The sequence below is a fragment of the Magnusiomyces paraingens genome (genome assembly GCF_902498895.1).
Source record: "Magnusiomyces paraingens strain CBS 517.90 genome assembly, contig: contig4, whole genome shotgun sequence".
In the NCBI taxonomy this organism is placed as follows: domain Eukaryota; kingdom Fungi; phylum Ascomycota; class Dipodascomycetes; order Dipodascales; family Dipodascaceae; genus Magnusiomyces; species Magnusiomyces paraingens.
In genome coordinates, this window is record NW_022474070.1 from 270,315 (window position 1) to 285,988 (window position 15,674).

Genomic DNA, 15,674 nt, shown 5'->3' on the forward strand with positions numbered 1-15,674 from the left:
TAAATTTGAACCCTTTTAAATAAAATCGGGGTTCTTTTTTTTTTTTTTTTTCTTGTCAATGTCAAATGCAAAAGTTTCTTCATTTCTTCAAAATAAACATTGTTGTATCTTCCGGAAGATACATAAATAAAGCCGTACACAAAATGATTTGCCATGTAACTCGACCCGAAGCAAGTCTCCAAATCATCAAAAAAAAAAAAAAACAACAATAACCCTGAACTTCTTCGTTACTCGATCGTCATCATTTTATCATCATTTAGAGCAAACGACGACCATCTTCTTCTTCCTCATCCTCATCTTCATCTTCGTCTCCGCTTCCAGCTCCACCAGCATTCTCATTATCAGCAATCTTAATAACCCTCTCAATCAACTTGTGGGTACCGTTCGCAGGAAGACCCATGACGTTGAAAAAGTCACCCTCAATCGACTTGATAAGCAAAGCACCACGCCCTTGAATCTTGTAACCGCCAGCAGCATCAGTGGCCTCACCAGAGTCCACATAACTTTGCAGAAATTCATTGGAAATTGTCTTGTCGAAATTCACAATAGACTCCTCAATATATGTTTCCAAGGCATAGCCAGGGGTGATGGGAACTTCCAGTGGCACAATAGCAACCACTGCTGTAAAAACCTTGTGAGGGAAAGGAGAATCACGAAGATGTTTGAGCATCTCCAAGTGATGATATGGTGACTTGGGCTTCTCGAGAATCTGTTCTACCGATACAACAACAGTGTCAGCAGCAAGAACAATGCTGGGTTCTCTTTCTGATTCAATCTCGGAACGGTAAACATCCAATGCCTTTTCTGTCGCGGTATCCATAACATATTGAAATGGTGATCGTGTGTCCTTTGATAGATCTTCTTTAAACTTGGATGGAACCACACTAATATTCTTGAACCCAAGCTGCTCCTCAAGAATCTGCTTTCGGCGTGGAGATCCTGACGCCAAAACGATGCGTCCTTGGCTAAGTTGATTATGGATATTGTTCATAGTAGCAAATAAATAGAAAGAAAAAAGTAATGAATTTTTTAAAAGAAAGAAAGAAAGAAAGAAAGAAAAAAAAAAAAAAAAAGGCTTGCGTGTTGGTTTTCTAATCAAAGTGTGAAGGGGGAAGAAAAAAAAAAAAAAAAAAAGAGGCGAAAAGCCACCAGCAAAAGGCAAAAAAAACGTGTGGAACTTTCAAGATTTTCAAAATTGCTGACTAACACAACTATCACGTGATTTAGATATCTATACCTATATTCCAGCCTTGTCCTCGCGCCACTCCTTTTTGACTTGTAAAGAAAAAAAAGCAAACATTTTGAAAAAAAAAAAAAAAAAAAAAAAATGTCTGCACTCAAAGATTACCTTTCGAAAAAATACCTGGATCCTGTGGGATCAGATAAATCTGAAAAGAAAACTAAGAAAAAGAAGAGAAAAAATGATCCGTCTAATAAATCTTCTGGATCAGTAATCAAAGATGATGATGAGGGTGATACCCTGTTAACTGCAAATAAACCATCAAAACGCGTTTCTTCCAAAAATATGACTTTTGAAGAATACACAAAACGAAGAAAACTAGAGTACGCGGATGATGAAGAAGAAGAAGAAGAAGAAGAAGAAGGAGAGGAGTATAATCAAAATAAGGACATTACAAAAATTAAAAAGAAAAATGCATGGAAGCGTCTTGATGGATCTACAAAAATGGAAGAACCAGACAAGCAACTTCCAGCAGATACTTCTGCGCTTTCTTTACACAACAAATACTACGGCCTTCAAACAGCAGATCAGATTGCAGACCAGATGCGAGAAAAGGCTGAGGCCGAAGCTGCAGTGCGAGCACAACTTGCAACCACTACTGACATTGATGCACATGATACTGTCCATCGTGACGCGCAGGGTCGCCGAATTGATGATATTGAAAGCATCCGTCAAGCAGAGTTAGAAGCAGAAGCTGCAGAAAAACGAGCACGAGAACAAGCACACAGAAGAATCAATGCTGGTGTTGTTCAATTACGAATGGAACAAGAAGGTGCACAAGATAGTAGTGGAACTCGCTACACGCGACACGCTGATGATGCCGAACTTAATGCTCAACAGCGCAGTAAAGTTGACACTTTCCACGACCCTGCTGCAACTTTCCTTAAAAAGAAAAAAACAACAGCTCTTGTCAAAAGCTCTAACACAAAAAGCAGGCATGCTGATGATGGTCTTTCATGGAAAATATATCCAGGCCCATACCCGCCAAATCGGTTTGATATTCCACCAGGGAGCATGTGGGATGGCGTAGATCGCTCAAACGGCTTTGAAAAACTATGGTTTCAAAAAGAATCACAAGTCAAGGAACTTAAAAATCGGGAATACACTTCCTCATACGATATTTAATTTTTATACATATACAGGTAATAATAATAATAATAAAAGAAAATAATAATAATAAAAAAAAAATAAAGACTCAATTACTCTGAAGGAGTCTCGGGCTTTGTGGGCATTTCTTTAGAAGTCTGAGATGGAGTACCTTCATCCTTGGGAACATGATGTCCACCACGGCCTCCACGACCACCACGGCCTCGACCACCGCGGCCTCCACGGCGAGGAACAGGAGGTGATGGAAGAGAATCTCCACCTTCCAAACCATCACCATTCAAAGGGTTCATGGACCGGCGGCCTCCGCGGCCTCCACCGCGTCCTCCACGGTTGCCGTATCTAGGTCCCTGAGGAATTCCCTGAGGCACATTTCCAATACTAGGTGGAGCAGGAGGCATTCCCTGAGGAACAAACGGTGCTGCAAATGGAGAACTTCCAGGAGGCCCAGGTGGAAGCATATCTGGATGCATTGGAATAGGGTGCATAGGGTACGCACCAGGGGGAGGTGGTGGAGGGTACCCCATGGGGACAAATCCTGGGTGCATTTCGCCAGGAGCAACAAACCCAGCAGGGATTGGAGGGAAAATTCCTCCAGGTGGTGGTGGAGGAGGAGGATATAAAATATGACTAGATATGTTGGGCTGAGGAGGAAGCTGGCTTCCTCCAGAAAATTGTCCCATAATGGCACTGCGAACCTTGTTTTGCGTAGCTTCACGCGACTTGGATTGTCCTTTAGCACTCTTGGGGCCCTTGATCATTTCCAAAAGCTCATTACCAATATCCTTATTTACATCATCAGACGAAACAATGGGCGAAGCATGATCATCTTTAGCTGCCTTGGCATTTTCGGCATTATTCTTAATCAATCCAAGAAGCTCATTATTCAAGGCCGTTGTATCAAATGTAGGTTTAGCAGCCTTAGGAACATTCTGAGGCTTGGGAGGTTGAGTCCCCCTTTCATTGCTCTTTGGCTGCTTTGGCGTAGAAAGTTTAACACCTGGCTTGGTAATAGGAGCCTTTCCATTTCGAACAGAATTATTTTGAGCAGCCTTAGGTCCGGAAGGAAGACTTACAGCCGATACTCCATTTTTGGCAAAGTTACCTTTGGTGTTTCGAGAGTTACCCTTATACTCAAGAGAAACAGCCAGCTGTGGATTTGACAGATTCAAAATAGAGCTCGACTCTACTGTTAAGCCGCGTCTGGTTTTAAGTCGGTTGTTCAAATGATTACCAGAGTCAATTTCGCTGTCAAAAATCACATCCAAAGTGACATGAGAAACATAACTCTTAATTGAAATAACGGTACCACGGCTGAAAAGTGGAACTTTGCCATAATCCAAAATAGAAACAACTTGATCTCCAATTTCAAACTTTTGCTTGGATAAAATGAACGATGGAGAATCGGGTGCAAAAAGTGCTTCACGGGGAACACTTCGAATTGTGTTAACAGTGTATTGGTACTTAACACTGTTGCGTTGGATGACTCTATTTTCCAGCTCTTGCACAGACATAAAGCCCATCCCGTCGTCTTCTAACGAAACAAGGCGAACGTTGGGATTGTTGAAAACATGATCCTTCAACCACTGCTTCATTTGATCAACCTTGAAATTGACTTCAGAAGGACCAAGACCAAGCAACTCGGTAAGCTCAGGCATATCACGGCGCTGATTATTCAACAGCTTGGCAAAAATAAGAGAAAATGTACCGACATATTCCTCAATCAACTTTTTTGTTAAAACACTATAATCCCATCCTTGAGCTCCACGTTTCACGAAACCCAATGCCTTTTGACGAAGATTTTCAGACTTGAGATTAAGACCAATGTCAACCTTCTTCCCGTCAACAAAAACAAAATATCTAGACGTCAATTGTCCAATAAAGCTTGAGGGCATGCGAAGTTGCTTGCTAAATCTATAACCTGGCTGATAATCAAGGTAGTGCAGCTCATTTCTCCAGAGAAAGTGCCCAACTTGGCTCAGCTTTTGGTTCAACACACGAACTTCAACATCAAGAGCACCGTCTTTATAGCCTATAACAGTAACAGGCAGACCATAACATACATCTAACAAAGAAACAGCTTGACTTCCAATAGGGTATTCCTCTTCGATCGGCTGAGCTGGCTTTTCAATGAATCGCTCATCATCATTTTGAACGCTTTCAACAACAAGCTGAAGAGGAACTCTAACTTCAAGCGAAGGATCAGACTCATACTTTTTGACATACGCGCCAGATGGTTCCCTCTCCAAACCCTTGAGGGTCATGACATGCAGAATGAAGTTGGACTTCCCAATATCAACACCCTTGATTTGAAAGTAGTCAAGGAAACTAGCAACACCACCAGTCCATTCCTTTAGGCTGTGGTGAGGTGTTTGCGAGACCCTTCCATGCTCAAGTTTATAAGAAAATAATTCATCACTAAGAGCAACAACTTTAGCCTCGCGAAGATAAGGCCAGCCAACATAAACTGTTCGTCCCAAAAGACGTTTAGAAATAGCAGAGCTTTCACTTTCAGCATATTGATCTGTGATGGTAATAATAATAGACTCACGACGAGCAGGCCTTTCGAAAATCTTGACTTTGCCCTTGTCAATTTCAAACGTAAATGGCAAAGTTTTTAAACTGGGGAAACCAGCAAGTGAATTAACGCCAAGTTTGGCTCCATCACATAAACCATATCGAAACTCGCCTCCTTGAACTGCGGGCTCATGGTAAACAGATTCAATAGTATGATCATGCTCCACATCAAGGAAAATGCCTGGCAATGAAGAGGGGAAAATAGTATCAACCTGAGGGTTGAAAACAAAATCCAAATCGTTACCCAATGTGTTTCGATGCTTCTCCTCTGGAGTCAAGTATTGTTCTCGGCTATGAATCGCTGCCAAAAGACGCTTTTCATCAACAAATGGAATCTTAACAACTGCTTCCCAATCAGCCTTTTTGCCGTTCTTGTCAAGTTCAAACTTAGCTGGATAAAACTCCTTGATGGGTGAGTTCTCCTCAACCATCAATGGTCTAAGACCCGGAGGAACAAGGGCTTTACTTTTTTCAGGCAAAACAGCCATAAGCTGCTCAAATGGGCGTAAAGGATGTCCAAGATTAAAGTTAATTTTTCCCTCTTTTAAAACTTTAGTCAACCCAAGCTTGATGTCAGAAATCTTGGGCGCATAGTAGTATCTAAAATACCAGCCCCAGGAAGCAATACCACGGAAATAGTAAAGCAAAACCCACTGTAAACCTTCAAGATAGTTTTCGCAAACATCTCTAATTTTTTCAGGATTATCTTGAAGAGTGTATCCAAATTTTTCATTGTAATATTCATTTTTCCATTCAATAAACTTGGAATCGTAAATTTCCTCTCGATTTTCAACTTCCTCGTGTGCTGAAATTGTTTTAGCGTTGATATAAACACGAATGATTTTATTGACATTGAGAAGTCGTTCACTTCGATCCCTATCGGTCTCATTATCTGGAATACCATCAACATCTAAAACAAGCGAAATACGTCCTTGATCGACAACAACTCTAATATATGTTTTTGAACAAAATTCTCGAAGAACAGCAATATCATCATCGTCAATTTCGTCATATTCATCTTCATCCAATGTCATTGAAGGTAAAGATTCACTCTCAGGATCAGGCTTTAAAGTAGAATTGGCTTGGAGAACAAACTGGCTAATATCTTTGATAAGGCCCTTTTGGTACTCCGTCATTTCAAGAACTTTGCTTTTTGCAGCCTTCTCTTTTCCTTTCATAGAAACGCTATCAATATCTTTATTTATCCACTCAAGATCAACAGCTCCGGTTTCAAATAATCTGTATTCAAAAAGGGATAACTTTTCAATCCAGTCGGCAAGGTTGTTGAAATTAATAATACCATTTTTAGTGATGTAGTCCTTACCCTCTTTAAGGTAATTGCTGTAAGACTTAATAACAAATGGAAGAGCACCATCGTTGATCAACAACGATGGAAGTTCCGGCAAAAAATCATTACCAATAAAAAAATTGAGTAAGATAAAGTCGTCTAATATGCGCTCAAAGTTATATGTAAATTTCATCTCTTCTTCAATGCCATCAAACTCAAGTTCCAAATATTCACGAACAAGTGAAAGATGTAGCAAGTAAAAGTTTTGCTCAGCAAGCTCCTTCTGTTTATTGTGTGAAGGTAAGAAAAGGACTTCTTCACGCAAAATAGCAAAGTGAGTATCATGTGTCAATAGACCAAGCATAATTAAATCTGCATCGAGACCGTACAAACAATGACGAAGATTTGGTTCATAGTCAGGTTGAGATTTGGCAATGCGAATGTGAGACATGATTTTGTGTTCACCTTCGCCAGGAACTTCATGACCAGAAAGAATAATCTCAATATTTTGCCAGGAAGAATCGGTAGAAACCTTTTTGTGAATGAAATATTTCAGATGAACTGAAAGTTTAGCCATAAATTCTGTTCCAGGTGTAATGGCATTAGAATCAAACGGATCTTTTGGAACCTCAAGTCCTTTTTCAAGAGCCTTCTCACGTTGATGTTCTGCATCGAGTGCACTTCGAAAACGACGTGAACGTTGCTGATTCATCTTAGCACGAGGAGCAACACCATCGATTGCCATATAAAAAAGCTTTTTAGGCTTTATAAGAGTAAACAAATGCTCAATATAATTAAAAATCTGAGCAAACATTTGTTCTTCAGTTAGTTGAAACGTTGCATCACCATTTTTATGAGTGCAATTATCTAGATGGATGATTAGAAAAAGTGATAGAGAATACACAACAAAGACTTACGGATAATCGAATTCATATCCAAATACAGATTATCAAACCTATCAAGATTACTGTTAGCAGAAGAAAATGAATAGTTTTAATCGTGTGGTGCATACTCTGCAATTTGGTTATTATTAACTAGCTGCGAAATAAGAGGCCATCTTTCTGAGATGAAGCGAAAAAATTTAGGAATACCTAAAGAAAGTTAATTTAAAATGATTCATGTATACGTTGAATTTAAAAAAACATACCCATCCTACTCTAAATATAATGATTACCTCTATTATTGTAAAATGATGGAAGGATGGAAGGATGGAAGGATGAAAAAAATAGACGCGCGAAAGGATAAGTGAGTACTTTAGGGTGGATGGCAAACTAAAAAACAACGAACTCAGACGTTAAGTTTCTTAGTGCTGAAATATACGCAAGCGAATTTTTTCTTTGACATTTTTTTGTTTTTCTGACATTTTTTTTTTATTTTTTTCAACTCCCACCAAAATCAAAACAAACCTTTTCAAGGTTATTTTTGTCAATTCTTTAGCATTATTGCCTCTTAATTTATAATGGCATTTAATACAGGTGGTACTGGTTTTTCATTTGGTGGGTTTGGTAATAACAACCCTCCCACCCAATCTACCGGTTCTTCGCTATTTGGAAACAATGCACCCAAACCTGCATTTGGAGCTTCGACTAGCGGCGGCAACGCTTTTGGTTCATTCGGCAATAACAATAACAACAGTAACACAAATACTTCTGGAGGCGGTCTTTTTGGTGGAAGCACTGGTGGATTTGGGGCAAGTAACACAGGTGCTGGATTTGGTGCTAATACCAATACCAACACTGGCTCATCTTTTGGCTCTAATAACACTGGCTCAGCCTTTGGTGCTTCCAATAACCCTGGTTCAACCTTTGGCACAAATAATACAGGCTCAGCCTTTGGCTCTTCGAACAATACAACTTCAGGATTTGGATTGAATAATAACACTTCGGCATTTGGTTCTAACAACAATACAACTTCAGCCTTTGGTTCAAATAACAACACTGGTTCAGCATTTGGATCAAATACCAATACGGGCTCAGCATTTGGATCAAACAATAATACCAACTCGTTATTTGGTGCTAATAATATTAATAATAATGCAAATACTAATACGGGTTCTACGTTTGGTGGATTTGGGTCTTCTACAAATAATAACACTACCTCAACTTTTGGAAGTGGATTTGGTGCCAATAATAACAATAATAACACTACGACATCAACAGGGTTTGGATTGGGATTTGGTACAAACAACACAAATACTACCTCTACTGGCGGATCATTATTTGGAAATATTAACAACACAAACAATACGGCTGCACCATCGACCGGTGGTCTTTTTGGGAGTAAGCCTGCGACTGGTGGTGGTCTTTTTGGTTCTAACAATACCAATACATCAAATTCTGGAACCACCAATACACTTTTTGGAAACGCCAATGCCTCTTCAACTACTGCTAGTTCAACAGGAAGTACCTTGTTTGGAAGCAATAACGCTACTAATACTTCAACAGGGACTTCTTTGTTTGGTGCAAAGCCAGCAGCAACGGCTGGTGGTCTTTTTGGTAATACCAACAACACATCTACAATTGCGCCAGCTTCCGGTGGCCTTTTTGGAGCCAGCACAACTGGTGCTACAAACACAAATACTACTGGTGGCGGCCTTTTTGGTTCTAGCACAACTAGTGCTTCCACTGGCTTTAAATTTGGAGGAAGCACAGCTACAGCTACTACTGCTCCAACCTTTGGTGGTTTGGGCGGCACGTCTATTCTCAATAATACCAACAACAATGCAGCTGCAACAAATACAGCTAATCCCAACTTCACGCCTCTTTCACAGATTACCAGCTCGACACGAACGAGCGATCTTCCAGAGCAAGCACAACGCGAATTACTGGCAATGGAGATGTATATTCGGTCTGAAGGCCAAGCAGCAGAGGATCTCAAGGCTCGCCATGAGGGGTTAGAAACTAAGGTAATGTCTGTCCCTCAAGACTGTGAGCTTGTTTCTCGCAAATTAACAACAACAATTGAGGCTCTCAAATACGATGAAACTGTTCTTTCCCGGCTGCGTGCCGAATCAGATGGTGCAGCCCAAGATTCGGACACATGCTTCAATCTCTTTGGCCATTTGCGAATTCCATCTTCATCATCAGGAGCTGCTGCTGCCGCTGCTGCCGCTGCTGCCGCTGCTGCACAACTTGGTGGAGGGGTCAGCAGTTTGCGGGCTTCTGTGTATGGAGGAAGTGTGATGGGGGCCAATGGTCCTGCAAGAAACGTGGGTTCCGGATCATCTTCTAATAACATTTCTAGCGGTACTGTTGGAACAGCTAGCAGCGCTAGTGGTGATGCTTTAGTGCCATATTTTGAGCGTAAGCTTGAAGAATTTATGTTGCGGTTGCAGGAATACGCAGCCATTATTCAAGAGGCTGAGAATGGAATTGAAAGCATCCAGCAGGAAGCATCGGAGGGTTTCCGTAATGTTCAAAACATTATCGCAGCGTTACAAGAGGAATATCTTTTCTTCATGGGTCTTGGTAACCGCGTTGCTGAACTTCATCATAATGTTGGACGTCTTGATTCGAGTTCCAAAAAATTTTAAAAAACAAATAGAATGTATGATATGAAAGCAGGAAAAAAAATTTTTTAAGCAAATTTACAAATCTATTCCAAGTCTTTTTCTTTTTCTTTTTCTTCGTCTTCTTCCGATTTGATAAAAATTTCTGGCGTAGTTAGCGTACCCAGCGCTCTATTTGCCTTACTGTTAATCAGACTGAGACCTAGAACGTAGGATGCATTAACCCATCCAAAGCCTTCAGTGGCAACACCTTTAAAATCACCCCCTTGATTGCCATACTCTGCATCGACAAGATGAGGGTGAGAGGAATGTGTGACATCGTACTTTTCGACCACTGTTCCGTTGAAATCAACAAACGCTTTAGTCATCATGTAAAGCCACTTGTAAATCAGACGAAGGGCTTCCTTGTTGTAGCCGTATCTTAGCAAACCAATCCAGGCCAATATTTGTTGTGGGGCCCACCCGTAGGGGTAGTCCCACTGGCGATTAGGCCGGTCAATACCTACTTCGCCGCGCGACTTTCGGGTTCCTGCAACTAAACCACCTGGTTCTTCAAAAAGAGGAATTGCATTTTTGACAAGGCTCGCTGCTTGTTCTGGTGTAGCAAGACCTGCATATAGCGCCCAAAAGGTAGTACATGACTCGTAGTCGGACTGTTGTTTTAACCGAGTATCATAATCAAAATATATGCCTCGTTGTTCATTCCATAAGTACTTGTCACAAGCATTCTTCCTCTTGTTTTTAAAAGACTCCCACTTAGCAGAGCTTTCAATAGTACCATCGGGCATTTCTAATTGGTCGCTAAACTCATCCCGAATAGTAGCACCTATGTCTGACTCGTATTTATAGAGAAGCGAATTTAGATCAATTGTTGCCATATCAGCGCACCGTCCTTCTAAACGATAAGAGGTGTCGTGGCCAGACTCGCGGACAGCACGATCATGCAAAAAGTAAATATCAAGGTCAGGCTCTTTGATGATCCCGTCATTATACTTTTCGGTAAACTCTTTGAATGAAAGATTGTACTTTTTGGTGTAAGGTAACAACAAATGCTCAAAGTGAGAAGATTCTGTTTCAGGAGGGATACCCAAACCGTCTGGGCGGTACCTTGAAAGTCCCGTGATAGGATCCAATCTTGGCTCAGAGGTCCATACCGTGTTGTACTCTTTTATGGCAGCATACATGGCATTTTTTAAAAAATCCTTGGCACCAGGAGTTCCTTTAATTTGTTTGTAAACTCTCAAAGCCATGTCTGTCAAGAATGGAGGTTGAGACCGACATAAATAATAAGATCGATTTGCATTTAAAATTTTGCCGTAATGCTTAATCTCGTAAACGAAGTTTTTGACCATACCCATAGCCAAATCTACGCGGTCATTGACCAGCAAACCCAGCGCAATCATGTACGAGTCCCATCCGTAAAATTCATTAAATCGACCACCTGGAACAACATAGGGAACTCCCTTTAGAGAGACGTTTCCATCTTGATCTGTTGATTTTTCCATGTCAAGAGCCAAAAGTCCAGGAGTTTCATTGATATTTTTAACCCACTCTGGCGTGATTTTTTCAGGGAGATAGACAACGTCGAGCTTGAGATCAGGTCTTTCTTTTGAAATTTTGGTGTAATACTCGTACTGCTCTTTTTCGGAATAGGGAACATAGATACGTGGTCGAGAATCTGGGCCTCGATTTTTAGGATCAACTGCAATAATATCAATCATATCCTTGTCGATTCTGCGGGTCAAGGAGTCCCAAAATTGATATTGAATGAGACGAGAGAGTCGGGCCACGGGATTCTCGTTAAGGCGAGCCTCGTCGAGAATGATTTGATGACGGCCCATTTTTTGTGCCATGGTAAGCTCCTGAAGTAAATTGGAAAGCATATATGTGCCACGAATCTCTGCTTTATTATATCCAAGCGAATTGACTGTACCGACACTTAAAACCTTAGGTCCTTCATCGTCGATTGTAATTTGGAAGTTGTTGTCAGTGTCTAAACAAAGTGTTAGTCTTGTGACGTGTTACCCAAACCAGAGGAGAAAAACATCTCTTTGTGTCAAAATATTGGTTCAAGTAGCATACCTTCGGAATCAAGAAGATTTTTAAGAGTTTCGTCGACATTAATAAGAAACTGCCGAGGCTTGGTGATTTCATCTAAAAAAAGTCAGTATTATAGTGGTAGTTTTGGGCGATTATAAATTTAGCATACCTTGTGATCCACGGCGTTTCAACATTGGGATTTCAGATATTTTTGCAGTGGACTTAGATAAAGTTAGAATGTAAAAATAAAGAACCAATGATGAGAAAAACATACAATTGAGTATGCTCTTGATTTCTTATTTCCATGAGTAGCCAGTTTGGAGGGGTCGTTTTGAGGTCCATAATAAACGCTAGGCTTGGAGTAAGGATCAGGAGCGAGTGTGGAACTTTCCACCAAACCGTCCAAAGCGGCTTTAGGGAAAGACATTGATGGCAGTTGATAGGAAGTTAAAATGATTAAGTCCAATAATAAAGATTCAAACTAAGTGACCTTTATATTTTAGAAACGATATGCTTATCTTATTCTCTTCAAAAAAAAAAAAAAAAAAAAAAATATATATATATATATATATAGTTTTAACTGCATCAGTCTTTATAAAAAGAAAAGGAAGAAGAAGTTTGGCAATGTGGAAGAAATCATACAAGAACACTCCTCCACGGGATTGTCACGTATCACGTGATTATTATGTAAAACATTTACTTTTATTTTTTTTTTTTTTTTTTGAATTTCCCAGAGGTTTGCACGGCTTTTTATATTGTTGAAGATGATTTTTCAACATTAACAATAAATATTGTTATCGAAGAAAAAAAGAGCTACTGAAATGATTTAAAAAGCCTTTAAAAGTAAATTTTGTTTTTTTAACTTTAAAAATGCTTTTAATTTTTTATGTTAACTTTAGTTGTTTTTTTCATAACTTCTTTCAATGGTTTTATTGTTCCGACTTTTTGAACATTTAGAAAAGACATTTTACTAAATATTTAGGATTCCTTCCATGTTTTTCTTATTTAGAAAAGTTAATATCACTTCATTTCAAGTCTTTCATTGAAGCTTACATTTCTTTACATTTTACTTTTTTGAATGTATAATACTTATTTCAATTTTTTTTTTCAATGATATAAACTTTCGGTGTGACTCAAACATTTGCCGCCAGTTGACGGACACCCATACCCGCGCGGCTTCACCCAACCCTAACCGAGTAACCAACCAATGCAACTACCACCAGAAATTATCCCCAACCATACAGAGCTTACAAATCTATTCAAACATCACTTTTCTCTTAATATTTTCTCAGTTTTTTTTTCTTTTTCTTCTCTCATCAACTTCATAACTATCAAAAATGTCTTTTGCTAAAAACACCAGAAAGGTCATGTGCATTGGCCGCAACTACGTTGACCATATTAAGGAACTTGGAAATGCTCCTCCTTCTCAGCCCTTCTTTTTCCTTAAGCCTCCTTCGGCCATCCTTCCTTCTGTTGCTAAAGAGCCCATTCTTATCCCCCAAGGCACTACCGTTCATTACGAGGTTGAACTTGCTCTTGTCCTTGGAAAGCCTCTTAAAAATGCTCAGTTTGGTGGCTCCAATTCCTACCTTGATGCACTCGCTGGTTACGCTTTGGCCATTGATCTGACAGCTCGTAACGTTCAAAACGAGGCCAAAAAGAAAGGTCTTCCTTGGTCCATTGCTAAGGGCTTTGACACATTCCTTCCTCTTTCTGAATTTATTCCCAAGGAGAAGATTTCTGACCCCCACAATGTTACCCTCCAGCTTGATGTTAATGGTGTGACCCAACAAAAGGACAAGACCAGCCTTATGATGTTTAAGATTCCTGAAATTCTTGAGACTGTTTCTTCCATCATGACCCTCGAGGCCGGTGACATTATTCTTACCGGAACTCCTAAGGGTGTTGGCCCAATTGTTCCTGGTGACAAAGTTTCTTGCAAGATTTATGACGAGGCTGATAACATCATTGAGGAGGGCTCTATGGATTTTGATGTTGCTCAGAAGCCTGGTCCTTATATTTTCAAGCAGACCTAAATTAATGAATAAATGACTACTATTATAATAACATTATATTAATTGATAAAGACATTTAATAGTTCAAATGACCACATTATCGTTGGGAGGAACAAACTGGCGGATGACTACATTTGCTTGTTGGAAAATATTTTCGGAATTTTGACCACTGTAGGCTTGTTCATAAACAACTTCTTTGATACCACTTTGAACAATCTTGATAGAACATGTAAGACAAGGTGCTGTGTTGCAGTAAATTACAGACGTTGATCCAACACGATCCCGCCCGGCTTCTAACAAAGCATTCTCTTCAGCGTGGAGACACAAGCAACTATCAAGATTTGACCCAGATACCCCACCCCCATTACACCGAGTACAGCCACCTTCGTTGCAGTTAGGTAATCCACGGGGAGTGCCATTGTATCCAGTTGCAATAACCCTGTTCTCACGCACTATAACACACCCCACTCGGCGCTTCATACAATTAGATCTCAATGCTGCAAGACCAGCCAGGCGCATAAAATAAAGATCCCATGAAGGCCGCAACCGCTCAGTATTTTTAAGATTGAGTCTGCTCAACTTCATTTGTAATGAGTTGATTGTGTCGGTGTTATTGACAATTGTTAACTTTGCTCGATCCACTACTGCTGCAAGTGGTTTGAATCCATCTGATATGTCGTACATGATTTTATCAGAATCCGTAACGAAGCGCTCTAAAAGGACTGGAGGTGAAACTTCAGACTCGGGTTTAGTTGATTGGCCATTGAAAATTAGGGTTTTAGACAAGTGATCCTCTAGTCTGGAAGTACTAGTAGCTGCTGGTGGGAACGAAAAATCATATACCTTCCCCAAGAAACGCTTCCAACGAGTTATTATAGGTGCTTCCACAGTTACATGGAGCGAGTATGGTATGGCTTCGAATTGCAAGAGCTGGGTATATGCATTAGGGCCCGGCTCAAGAATAAATACAAAATCATCTCTCCAATTCTTAACGATGTAAGTAATAAGAGTATCAATAGAGTCAAAAATAATTTTGTTTGTACCATCCGCTGTTTTATATGCTGTGAAGGGAGGGGGTGGCTGGGGTACGTGTAGCAGCTGAGGTTGTGCTGCACTTGCCAATTCTGGGGTGTAGACGTATGGATGTACATTTTTGGTGTGCATAGAATGGTCTGTTGCTGAGGTAGTCATTTCGTAAATAAGATCCGTGATGCTTTGAGTTGGTTTCAAATTATCGCTAGAACTTTTGGCGGAAATTGTTTTGGGCTCTTCAGAATCGGATTCACCATCTTCTTCAGATTCTTCGTGATGTTGGGATATCGACTCTCCCTCCTCGTCTTCAGAAAACTCGTCCATCATCTCTCGGATCGTTTTTTTTCTTGGGGGTGTGCATTTTTCTAAAGTCGAATCAAAATCATTGACAAGTGTATCTTCTCTTTTGACTTTTTCAAACTCTATTCCTTTGTCCTTAAGTCCTTGTTTGCGAATATTTTTAGAAAGAAGATTCAAGTATTTTTTAGACATTTTAGTAGCCTCTTCATCAGAGTTGACTCGAGGAGTAGATGATTGGTTTTCGTTTCCAACATGAATCAATCCATCGGTTTCTTCCTCAGTAGGGCCTGTCGCATCAAAGTTGTAACCCGGTAGAGTGTGTGGGATAGAAGGAGTGCGCAGGGGCCACTGACGAGCAAGTTCCAACAACGTATAGTCATTGATCATCAAGTAATTAGCAACTTCAGACTTGCCAGAGCATTTATTTCCTGAAACTATAATGAGCATTATATTTGTCTAAAAGTTTTGTAAAAAAAGGTAAGTGAAAGTTAGCCTAATTGTTATTTTAGACAAAGATGTGGGCTGTGTCGGGGTTAAGAATATATATTCTTGTCATATATGACAATCCTA

At 40.0% G+C, this 15,674-nt stretch overlaps 7 protein-coding genes across 7 annotated transcripts; 3 read left to right on the plus strand and 4 right to left on the minus strand.

Moving 5' to 3' along the window:
* Window positions 1–256: 256 nt before the first annotated feature.
* SAPINGB_P004864 (uncharacterized protein) lies at window positions 257–991 on the minus strand (the record flags this gene model as incomplete). The annotated part of the gene is made up of 1 exon (XM_031999579.1): window positions 257–991. One exon carries the CDS (start codon window positions 989–991, stop codon window positions 257–259), a length of 735 nt encoding a protein of 244 aa, XP_031855470.1.
* A 336-nt stretch (window positions 992–1,327) lies between these two features.
* On the plus strand, window positions 1,328–2,365 carry SAPINGB_P004865 (uncharacterized protein; the record flags this gene model as incomplete). The annotated part of the gene is made up of 1 exon (XM_031999580.1): window positions 1,328–2,365. One exon carries the CDS (start codon window positions 1,328–1,330, stop codon window positions 2,363–2,365), a length of 1,038 nt encoding a protein of 345 aa, XP_031855471.1.
* A 74-nt stretch (window positions 2,366–2,439) lies between these two features.
* Window positions 2,440–7,360, minus strand: SAPINGB_P004866 (uncharacterized protein; the record flags this gene model as incomplete). The annotated part of the gene is made up of 4 exons (XM_031999581.1): window positions 2,440–7,076; window positions 7,127–7,164; window positions 7,222–7,300; window positions 7,357–7,360. The coding sequence occupies 4 exons, from the start codon at window positions 7,358–7,360 to the stop codon at window positions 2,440–2,442; spliced, it is 4,758 nt and encodes a 1,585-aa protein (XP_031855472.1).
* Window positions 7,361–7,668: 308 nt separating this feature from the next.
* On the plus strand, window positions 7,669–9,741 carry SAPINGB_P004867 (uncharacterized protein; the record flags this gene model as incomplete). Its single annotated transcript, XM_031999582.1, has 1 exon — window positions 7,669–9,741. One exon carries the CDS (start codon window positions 7,669–7,671, stop codon window positions 9,739–9,741), a length of 2,073 nt encoding a protein of 690 aa, XP_031855473.1.
* Window positions 9,742–9,803: 62 nt separating this feature from the next.
* SAPINGB_P004868 (uncharacterized protein) lies at window positions 9,804–12,184 on the minus strand (the record flags this gene model as incomplete). Its single annotated transcript, XM_031999583.1, has 4 exons — window positions 9,804–11,710; window positions 11,800–11,871; window positions 11,927–11,978; window positions 12,032–12,184. The coding sequence occupies 4 exons, from the start codon at window positions 12,182–12,184 to the stop codon at window positions 9,804–9,806; spliced, it is 2,184 nt and encodes a 727-aa protein (XP_031855474.1).
* A 910-nt stretch (window positions 12,185–13,094) lies between these two features.
* Window positions 13,095–13,793, plus strand: SAPINGB_P004869 (uncharacterized protein; the record flags this gene model as incomplete). Its single annotated transcript, XM_031999584.1, has 1 exon — window positions 13,095–13,793. The coding sequence occupies one exon, from the start codon at window positions 13,095–13,097 to the stop codon at window positions 13,791–13,793; it is 699 nt and encodes a 232-aa protein (XP_031855475.1).
* Window positions 13,794–13,856: 63 nt separating this feature from the next.
* SAPINGB_P004870 (uncharacterized protein) lies at window positions 13,857–15,551 on the minus strand (the record flags this gene model as incomplete). The annotated part of the gene is made up of 1 exon (XM_031999585.1): window positions 13,857–15,551. One exon carries the CDS (start codon window positions 15,549–15,551, stop codon window positions 13,857–13,859), a length of 1,695 nt encoding a protein of 564 aa, XP_031855476.1.
* Between the last annotated feature and the right edge of the window lie 123 nt (window positions 15,552–15,674).